Source organism: Littorina saxatilis, linkage group LG4, assembly GCF_037325665.1.
Source record: "Littorina saxatilis isolate snail1 linkage group LG4, US_GU_Lsax_2.0, whole genome shotgun sequence".
Lineage (NCBI taxonomy): Eukaryota > Metazoa > Mollusca > Gastropoda > Littorinimorpha > Littorinidae > Littorina > Littorina saxatilis.
Window position 1 is genome coordinate 45,499,665 of NC_090248.1, and position 11,337 is coordinate 45,511,001.

General features: G+C 44.3%; 1 protein-coding gene across 1 annotated transcript; it reads left to right on the top strand.

Annotated features, from left to right (window-relative positions):
• Window positions 1-2,709: 2,709 nt before the first annotated feature.
• LOC138965605 (uncharacterized) lies at window positions 2,710-6,099 on the top strand. The gene has a single exon (XM_070337785.1). The coding sequence runs from the start codon at window positions 2,710-2,712 to the stop codon at window positions 6,097-6,099; it is 3,390 nt and encodes a 1,129-aa protein (XP_070193886.1).
• Window positions 6,100-11,337: the final 5,238 nt, after the last annotated feature.

An 11,337-nucleotide genomic window follows, 5' to 3' on the forward strand; every position in this document is an offset into this window, starting at 1 on the left:
CGAAAGGTCGACGACCAGATAAACATTTTCTGCAGTTTGGTGCATATCCTTGCAGCCATATAACTAAATTAACCAAATATTACAAGCTATGCGTTTCTTTTTTTGAACAGTATATTCACCCATCTCGATATTCAATGGAGATTCAAGCAGAGTTGTCTTTTGGCCCACTAGGCCTGTGCTCGCCTTCATAGGCGAGAATTTTTATGTGCGTTTTCAAAATGCAATCTTTGGGTATTTGTTGAATCGTCACTCTCCTCCTTTTCTTCTTCACTCTCATTCCCCTTCTTTTCCTCTTTCTCTTTCCTTTTATCCACCTCTGTTCCTTCTTCAGCCCTTCTGTACTTCCCCTCTTCTGTGCCTTCCCTTCTTTCGTTCTTCACCTTCTGTAGGCCTCTTTTGGATTGGCAGTGCACGGCCATTCCCTCTGCTGTCTTGAGCATTTTATTCTTTCTTCTTTGCAAACTCTTTTTGCCTGCTCTAGCTTCTTCTCTCTTATACTGTTTCCTTTTTTGTTGCTACGTTCTTCCCTTATTCATTCTTTTTCTTTTTCTTTTCGCTAGCTCTTCATTCTTTACTTTCTTTCCGCTCTTTTAGGTCTCTTTAACTTCTATCTCTTTATCTTTCTTTACTTTCTTCCATATCTCTCTCTCTCTCTCTCTCTCTCTCTCTCTCTCTCTCTCTCCCTCTCCATTTCTATGTCCTTTCTCTTTCTCATCTCCTTCCCTTTCTCTTTCCCTATCTCTCCCTCCTGCCCTCTCTCCCTCCTTTCCCCTCTCTCTCTCTTTCCCTCCTACCCTCTGTCCCTCCTTCCTTCTCTCTCTCTTTCTTCAATGTGTGTTGACCCCTCTGTTATTCCTTCTTGTTGGTCGTGTTAGCCAAAGCTTCACTCTTTCACCGGTATCGGCGTGAGTTTTTGTAACGAAGTGTGCGCTAATTTCGTGCTTGTGTTGCTTGGCCAAAGAATTCAGTTGTGTTTTTGTATTGAGCACTATTCAGAAAAGGGTATGCGGGAACTGAATAGCGATTGAAGGTCATTTTTCCACTGGCAACCGTCGGAGGCAGTAGGCTTAAGGTTCAAGGAAGCCTATCTTTTCTTTTCTTTTTTTTTACACTTCAGTGAAGTTTAAGGTCTGAAGTTAGTTTCTTTAATGGGACAATGCGCAGTACAGGTATGTTGATTTATCTGTTGATTGTTTGCATTATGATTGCCTTATTGTTTACCGAAATATGCCTATTATATTGCACCGTTTGCAACTTTGTGCTCGGATTTGCCGCATATGTCGAGACGTTTTTCTTCAATATTTTTGGACGTTGTTTATGCGTTTTCTGCTGATTATCGGCTTGTTTTGTTTGAGCGAATAAATTGTCCGCAATAATAACTGTAGATGATGAAATTTCAAGTTTGATTTGATGAGTATCTAATTTGTAGGGTAATTTTGACATTTTTTATGGATTTTAAATTCGCAGTTAACTTGTAATTATAATGCCGAAAGGGAAATATACGTTGGTTAAGCTAGTTTACTTTGATAATTTATGCGCGAATTCGTGGTCTGACCGGATTTGACTATTTGAGACTTTGGACGATTCGCTTAATTTCGCTGCCTATTTTGTTTATTCAGTGTTAGTAATTCTGTTATTTGAATGTTATGAGTTATTACTTAAGCCGGAATCTGCGTCACGTCAATGTAATAATTATGCTTTAATGATTTGTGCTTTCTTTGACGCCGTCTCGCCATTTAAAGAGGTGATTAACATGTTTGAAGTTATGCGTTTATGAGAATGTGCTTTGATGTTTCATCTTAGTTATTCTAGTATTCTAAATTACTTTTTGTAGTTTTCACCAGGGTCAGCGTCATGGTCACGGCACAGGCTTTACAACAATAAACCTCCCGTAACATCATCACCTGCGTGAATTCTTCAGCGTGAGAAAGAGGCAGTTAGCGTGTCCCATAAACTGAATGCGAGTACAGTGAAAACTGTGCGCTGAGAGAAGACTCATCAACGTTTACGCCTCGTCATCTCTCCGCCTCTTATCAAAGGACATAAGCAGCTCACCCACCATGGCCGACCAAGATCAAGATGCCAGTCAGCCCCTGCAAGAATCACACGCCAAAGAGATAACTTATCTTAGCGACATTCATCTTTCACTGCCCTCAGCTGAAACTACAGTTAAGGAAACCTTCACTCTAGACAGCCAGGCTTCAAAACAGACTTCTCAAGACGAAGAGCACCATATGACGAGATCCACCGACCAGATCTCCGACAGACCAGTAGAGGCATTTAATGTACCACCATCAGACACCAGACCATACCGCCAATCAGGTCCAAGCTCAGACGCAGTTAAGACTCTTGGACCCACACGGACCAAAGACTTAGAAGAAAACATACGAGAAGTAGGGAAATTGGTAGGCCAGATACAGGAGAATCTACATGCTGGTAGCTCAATAAGCCCACAAAAGGCCCAATCTAGTTAAACAATTAGCCCAAATTACTCTAGAACTCCCAGATGCTCAGCTCACCCAGACTAAACAGAATGACGTTACAGATCTGAAGCGTAAGGAAAATGAATCTAGAAAGACTAAAACAAACCCAGGAAATTCTTCCATTTCCTCTTGCTCTAAGCACTCTTCTGGGACCCATTCTTCAACTTCTTCTCGTAGACGTCTTGCGCGATCAGAAGCAGCCGCTCTTCAAGCCAAGTGCCAAATGATGGAAAAACTTCAAGAAACCCAACGAAGAGAGGCTGAACTGAGACATCAAATGGAGCTACAGAAGAGAAAGATCAAGCTAGAAGAGGTTCAACGAGGAATGGAGGAGACTGGACGCCTACAGAAGATCAGACTAGAAGAAGCTCAGCGGGAAATGGAGGAGGCGAGGCGCTTCCAGGAACTTGAAAAACAAATGATTCAAGTAAAGCTGGAGGAAGACAGAGCAAGACTACAAATGGAATTGAACGTAGCCAATGCCGTAGAAGACGCTCTCAATCCAGCAGCACCAAAGGATGAAGCAAACTCCGTCCTGAACTCCTTGCCCTTGTGTGATCCCATCAATGAACTGTTCTTATCTCGCACTGAAAACCAAGACATAATTGATAGGGTACATCCCACAAGGCCTAATAAAGGAACAGCCCTACAGACGAATTATGCCCAACCAAGCATTACTACTAACCTTGGGACAGATGCTAATTTGAGTAACATGCCCCATCACATTCCAATGAACACTGACCCAAGGTTCAACCAGGTGCATACAGATCATACAAGAGTTCCAGTAACTTATCATAACCCCAACGGCTTGCGTCGAGACACTCCTATGAACACACAAGTCCACTTCAAGTCTGATCTGAGTCAGTGGCCACATTCCTCACAAGGACAACCCCAAGCAGGTCAAGGACTGCCCATACAGAGCGAACATTCACTGAATGCCCGCGCACCACCCTTCACCTCAAGGTATCCTGCTTTCTCCGCTCAGACTAACACGGATAGCTTGCATGAACAGAGACATTGCGCTTATCCCCAAGAAGATGCCGTTCCAACCACCTACGTCAACCTCGCAAAATCAATTGCAGATGCTCTCACAATTAGCAGGCTTCCCGTTCCAAAGCCACCAGTGTTCAGTGGGGACCCCTTAGAGTATCCATCATGGTTTGCAGCCTTTCAGCACATGGTGAGGAACAGTGCAGTTGGACCAGAAGATAAAATGCTGATGCTTCGAGAATTCATCGATGGTCCAGCCAAAGTTGCCGTTGGTGATCTCTACTATGATCTCGGAGAAGAGTCCTACAATAGTGCCTTAAAAATATTGAAAGGGCGTTTTGGAGAAGACTACACCATCGCCGAGGCATTGAAAGAAAGACTGGAGGCATGGCCAGAAGTGAAGGATAAGGATACAGTCTCCCTCAGAAACTACGTAGACTTCCTCAGACAGTGCTGTGTGATGGCGAAGAAGATAACCGGACTTAGTATCCTAGAAGACCCTGCACAAATCAAGCGTCTAGCCCACAAGCTTCCAGACTCACTAGCATTGTCATGGGGGCAACGTGTTGCTGATAGCAAGCTCTCCTGTGGCAGATATCCAAGTTTTGCCACCTTTGTCAAGTTTCTGGATAGCAAATGTGAAGCTCTTCACGAAGCAGATCTTCACAATAAAGGTAGAAAACGAGGTGCTGACCAGTCACTGTCTACCAAGGCCAAGGGCAAGCAGACCTACACAACAATCAGCGAAGTGGACAAACCGGAACAGGAGAACAAGCCGGGAGAAGACGCTGTAAAGGACCCAGCAACAAATAAGTTTCCTGCACAAAGACGTTGTCTTTATTGTAATGATAAACCTTTTACCCCAGATTGCAAGAAGTTGGCAGAAAAACCCTATGCAGAACGAAAGGAGTTTGCGATCAAACGAAAGCTTTGTTTCAAGTGTTTGAGAGGCTTCCATGCTGCCAAAGGGTGTTTTGCTAAGGTTTCCTGTGACACTTGCAAAATGAAGCATGTTACAATAATGCACGACCCGGATTTCAATCCCACGCAGAAAGCCACTCACCAAGTCTCTTTGATTGACGAGGAAACTGATATGAAGTTTGTTGCCACTACCAAATGTGGAGAATGCCTCTTTGATGAAGTCAAGAAGAGTTATGCCGTCGATCACCACATCACCACAAGACTTTACTCCCTCTATATGCCAGTATATGTCTCGTCTGGACTGGACCCAAGCAAGGAAATACTCGTCTACGCCATGCTCGATACCATGAGTGACACGATTTTCCTTAGCGATTCGGTGATGAACAGGCTTAACCTGGGAGCACAGGACTCTGTTTTGACACTGACCACTATGACTTCCAAGGCAGAAACAGTGGAATGCAAATCGTTCACCAATCTACGTGTGAGAGCCTATGATTCTAAAGCGACTCTCAAAGTTCCGAAAGCCTATTCCCACCCAGAGATCAGTGTTGATCGGAGCCAGATTCCCATGCGAGACACTATACTTTTCATGTCTCATCTTGAACGCATCGCCCACTGTTTCCCCCCTCTCTTGGATGCTCCCATCGCCATTCTATTGGGCGTCAATGTATCTGAAGCTCTACGCCCTTTGGAAGTAGTTTTCGGTGAACCTGGCCAACCCTACGCTCAACGAACGAGACTGGGCTGGGGCCTAGTTGGAGAGGTCACGGCATCATGTGAACAAGGTGGACCCCCTGCAAACGCCTTCGCTTCAAAGACTCTCGAACAGCCAAGACCGCCCACCAGAAAATCTGCCTTCTGTTTTCGCACTAGAGATCGCACTAACGAACACCTGATTAGGCTACTGGAAAAAGACTTTACTTGTCCTGATGACCCCCCATCCTCTCAAGAAGACAGAAAGTTTATGAACATTCTCAGTACAGGCATTGAGCTGAACAGTGAGGGACATTACCAGATGCCCTTGCCCTTCAAGGATGGAGAACCCCTACTCCCTCCAAACCGGCATTTAGCACTACGGAGACTTTACAGTTTGAAACGTCGGTTCCTCTCCAGTCCAGAGCATTTTCAACTCTATGGAGAATTCATGAGCCAAATGGTGGAACGACGAGATGCTGAAATAGTGCCAGAGGCGGAGATCAGCAGTAGCCCAACATGGTATATCCCTCACCACGGAGTCTACAATCTCAACAAGCCGGGAAAGATACGAGTGGTTTTCGACTGTGCAGCCAAATGCAATGACGTTTCACTCAATGACTTTCTCCTTTGTGGACCAGACCAACTGAACTCATTACTGGGTGTCTTGTGCCGATTTCGTTGGTATCCAGTGGCCTTTTCCTGTGATGTGGAGCGAATGTTTCACCAGTTTCACGTCCTCCCTCAACACAGAGACTACCTGAGGTTTCTGTGGTGGCCGAACAATGACTTGAATGCAGCTCCAGTTGACCACCGAATGAGGGTGCACATGTTTGGAGCAGCGTCCTCCCCTGGCTGTGCAAATTTTGGGCTGAAGACATTAGCTAAAGACAACCAGAGCATCAGCCCAGAAGCTGCCGACTTCATTCAAAACGACTTCTATGTCGACGACGGTTTGAGGTCCAGACCTGACAGATCTACAGCCGTGGAGCTTCTCCAGAAGGAGCTGTAGAAATCTGCGTGAAAGGAAACCTGTGGCTCCATAAAATCGCCTCCAACGACAGTCGGGTCATGTCTTCATTTTCCACCACTCAGGTCGTGAAGTCCAGCAGCGTAGAAGACGGGCTAGACCAGAGCAAAAGGTCAATTGAAAGAGCTCTAGGAATCCGATGGAATCTGGAGACTGACACTCTACACTTTGTCCATGAAACGAAGGCAACGCAAGTAACAAAGCGTGGTGTCTTGTCTACTGTGGCCTCCATCTTTGACCCCCTGGGACTAGTTTCACCTATCATTTTGAGAGGTCGCCAAATTCTTCAAGAAGCCTGCAGAGAGGGATTCAGCTGGGATCAAGACCGTCCCCCCTCCATCCTGACTCGATGGAATGAATGGATCCACGACCTTCGATCGTTGTCTTCCCTCCAAGTGCCAAGATGTCACTTCACAAACGCCCCTCTTCCTTGGAGTGGAATCGAGTTTCATCACTTTGCAGATGCATCCAGCAAGGGGTATGGCGAGTGCTCCTACACTCTTCAAAAAAAGTTAAGGATCACTTTTTTACAAGCACGCCACACAAAACAGACAAGCCGAATTCTTTCATTTTTTAAAAAAATTATATAATTGAACAACCAAGGAGTAATGACAAACAAAGCAAAGATCGAACGCGGCAGCGACAATTTAGCTAGAGTATGTCAAACGTGAAAACCCTCGAAAATGGAATTCACAACAATGTGAATCGGTGTCAATAACGCGTGTGCCCTCCGTTGTATGCTAGGCATTCGACACATCGTTGGTGCATGGAGTGGATCAGGTTGCATATGAATACTCTGGGAACTCCATTCCACTCCTGCTGGAGCCATTGCAGCAGTTGACCCAGATTGGCAGGAGGAGGGTGATGTTGCTGTACCCGACAACAAAGCTCGTCCCACATGTGCTCTAAGGGGTTCAGGTCCGGGCTGTTGGCTGGCCACAGCATCCTGTTGACCCTGGCCTGCTGGATGAAGTGTTTACAGCTGCAGAGCGATGGGGAGGTGCGTTGTCATCCTGAAGAATCGCACGAGGGCCGATCGCTTGGAGGGCTGAAACGACCAGGGGTTGCAGGATCTCATTCTGGTAGCGGACACCGGTCAAGTTGCCCACTACATGGTACAGAGGTGTTCGTAGACGTGTGCTGATCCCTCCCCAGACCATCACAGAGCCTCCGCCAAAACGCTGTCGTTCCAGAACAGCGCGTTCTGCGAAGCGCTCTCCGCGACGCCTCCACACTCGGATGCGACCATCAGCAGGTTCCAAGCAAAAGCGGGACTCATCTGTAAACAACACCTGAGCCCACTGCTGACGTTGCCACCTCACATGTTGAGTGCACCAGGCTCGGCGAGCTGCTCGGTGATTAGCAGTCAGGGTTGTTCCTCGGACTGGACGCCTTGCACGCAAGCCAAAGTTGTGTAAGCAGTTTCGGATCGTCTGACCACTAACAACAGTGTTGGTGGTAGCTTGTAGGCGTTGCCTGATGTTGTTTGCCGTAGCCATTCTTTGTTGCATGGCCTGCCTCTGAATGAAGCGATCCTCTCTTTGTGTGGTGACTCTGGGCCGACCAGAACCTTGTCGCTCCTGCACTCTTCCAGTTGCGTGGAATCTCTGTTTTAGTCTAATGATGACAGAGGGAGCCACTGCAAGCCTCTGGGCCACTTGCCTGGCAGCAACACCGTCTTGTAGCCATCCTATTGCCCTTCCTCTATCCAAATCGCTCAGTTTTCTTCGTGGGGGCATGTTGCTACTGTGCATAATTGTGTCAGCGTGTCAACCTTTAAACACAAGCTGGTGAGCGATGTTCATAGCCAGGACCCTGTTGTAGCACGTGCATCACAACCTTTTGCCCTGGCATGCGTTCCGCAAATTTCATGGGGCTATAAAAAACACCCTTTTTCTTCCAAAATGCAGAAGCTTTTGAGAAGTCCCACAAAGGGAAATAACTCTGCCTGCCAAACAAAATTCTAGGTCAAGACTCATTGTTCATTTGTTAATTCAAACACATTAATCTTTTAATTATTATGTCGATGTTTAATTTTTTGGCAATTTTTTATAATTAGATCCGTTTTTTCAACCGATCCTTAACTTTTTTTGAAGAGTGTATGTCAAGCTCTCGGATGCTGAGGGTAACCTTCACAGCTCACTGTTGATGGCGAAGGCTAAGGTTGTTCCAATTCGAGCTGTTACCATTCCCCGACTTGAACTCCAAGCTGCAGTGCTAGCTGTGAAGATAGCTCGTTTCCTGGAGAAAGAACTTGGCCACCTAGAGGCTCAACACTACCTTTGGACTGACTCTCGTGTTGTCCTCGGCTACATCTACAACCAGACAAAGAAGTTCTACGTGTTCGTGGCAAATCACCTGCTCACACTGAAACCGGAACCGATCTTTCCACCTCCAGGAACCTTCCAGAAGGAAGATAAGTATTCAAGAAAGAGATGGAGGAGAGTACAGTACCTGGTAGAACAATTCTGGACTAGGTGGAAGAAAGAGTATCTGCCAACACTGCAGCCGAGACGAAAGTGGTTTCACCAGAAGGACGCTGTGCAGCCTGGCATGGTTGTTCTTCTCATTGAAGATGGAGCTCCGAGGGGCACCTGGAGAATGGCCCGCGTCGAGAAGACATATCCAGGTGGCGATGGCTTGATTCGGTCGGTTCAACTGCGGGTCTCGACCTCGGTGAAGACGACCAAAGGTTTGCCTAAGGTGCAGACATCTTTCATCGACCGACCCATTCACAAGCTGGTCCCTCTCCACTTGAAAGACACTGAGTAGCAGTGATTACTGTTTTTGACATTGTCTGTTTAACTTTGGAAAGACTCGTTGACAGCGTAATGCTGGTTTGCTTCTTGCTCAGGCCAGTCTAAAGCGGATTACCCTTTGACTTTTTGTTGGCCTTAAAGACTGGGTGAATAATTTCAAGTTTTCTATTTCATTGTTGATATTATTGTGACTAATGATTATTTCAAGTTTACCTTGTTTAGAGTTTTGGAAGCTGCATGCAGCTTCGGCCAGGAGTGTGCTCGCCTTCATAGGCGAGAATTTTTATGTGCGTTTTCAAAATGCAATCTTTGGGTGTTTGTTGAATCGTCACTCTCCTCCTTTTCTTCTTCCTCTCATTCCCCTTCTTTTCCTCTTACTCTTTCCTTTTATCCCCCTCTGTTCCTTCTTCAGCCCTTCTGTACTTACCCTCTTCTGTTCCTTCCCTTCTTTCGTTCTTCACCTTCTGTAGGCCTCTTTTGGATTGGCAGTGCGCGGCCATTCCCTCTGAGGCCTGTTGTCTTGAGCACTTTCTTCTTTCTTATTTGCAAACTCTTTTTATTGCCTGCTCTAGCTTCTTCTCTCTTATACTGTTTCCTTTTTATATTTAGTCAAGTTTTGACTAAATATTTTAACATCGAGGGGGAATCGAAACGAGGGTCGTGGTGTATGTGCGTGTGTGTGTGCGTGTGTGTGTGCGTGTGTGTGTGTGTGTGTGTGTGTGTGTGTGTGTGTAGAGCGATTCAGACTAAACTACTGGACCGATCTTTATGAAATTTGACATGAGAATTCCTGGGTATGAAATCCCCGAACGTTTTTTTCATTTTTTTGATAAATGTCTTTGATGACGTCATATCCGGCTTTTCGTGAAAGTTGAGGCGGCACTGTCACGCCCTCATTTTTCAACCAAATTGGTTGAAATTTTGGTCAAGTAATCTTCGACGAAGCCCGGACTTCGGTATTGCATTTCAGCTTGGTGGCTTAAAAATTAATTAATGACTTTGGTCATTAAAAATCAGAAAATTGTAAAAAAAAATAAAAATTTATAAAACGATCCAAATTTACGTTTATCTTATTCTCCATCATTTGCTGATTCCAAAAACATATAAATATGTTATATTCGGATTAAAAACAAGCTCTGAAAATTAAATATATAAAATTTATTATCAAAATTAAATTGTCCAAATCAATTTAAAAACACTTTCATCTTATTCCTTGTCGGTTCCTGATTCCAAAAACATATAGATATGATATGTTTGTATTAAAAACACGCTCAGAAAGTTAAAACAAAGAGAGGTACAGAAAAGCGTGCTATCCTTCTTCGCGCAACTACTACCCCGCTCTTCTTGTCAATTTCACTGCCTTTGCCATGAGCGGTGGACTGACGATGCTACGAGTATACGGTCTTGCTGAAAAATGGCATTGCGTTCAGTTTCATTCTGTGAGTTCGACAGCTACTTGACTAAATATTGTATTTTCGACTTACGCGACTTGTTTGTTGCTACGTTCTTCCCTTATTCATTCTTTATATTTAGTCAAGTTTTGACTAAATATTTTAACATCGAGGGGGAATCGAAACGAGGGTATGGTGTATGTGCGTGTGTCTGTGTGTGTGTCTGTGTGTGTGTGTAGAGCGATTCAGACTAAACTACTGGACCGATCTTTATGAAATTTGACATGAGAGTTCCTGGGTATGAAATCCCCGAACGTTTTTTTCATTTTTTTGATAAATGTCTTTGATGACGTCATATCCGGCTTTTCGTGAAAGTTGAGGCGGCACTGTCACGCCCTCATTTTTCAACCAAATTGGTTGAAATTTTGGTCAAGTAATCTTCGACGAAGCCCGGGGTTCGGTATTGCATTTCAACTTGGTGGCTTAAAAATTAATTTATGACTTTGGTCATTAAAAATCGGAAAATTGTAAAAAAAAATAAAAATTTATAAAACGATCCAAATTTACGTTTATCTTATTCTCCATCATTTGCTGATTCCAAAAACATATAAATATGTTATATTCGGATTAAAAACAAGCTCTGAAAATTAAATATATAAAAATTATTATCAAAATTTTTTTTTCGAAATCAATTTAAAAACACTTTCATCTTATTCCTTGTCGGTTCCTGATTCCAAAAACATATAGATATGATATGTTTGGATTAAAAACACGCTCAGAAAGTTAAAACAAAGAGAGGTACAGAAAAGCGTGCTATCCTTCTTAGCGCAACTACTACCCCGCTCTTCTTGTCAATTTCACTGCCTTTGCCATGAGCGGTGGACTGACGATGCTACGAGTATACGGTCTTGCTGAAAAAGGGCAGCTACTTGACTAAATATTGTATTTTCGCCTTACGCGACTTGTTTTATATTTAGTCAAGTTTTGTTATTGTTCTTTTCGCTAGCTCTTCATTCTTTACTTTCTTTCTGCTCTTTTAGGTCTCTTTAACTTCTATCTCTTTATCTTTC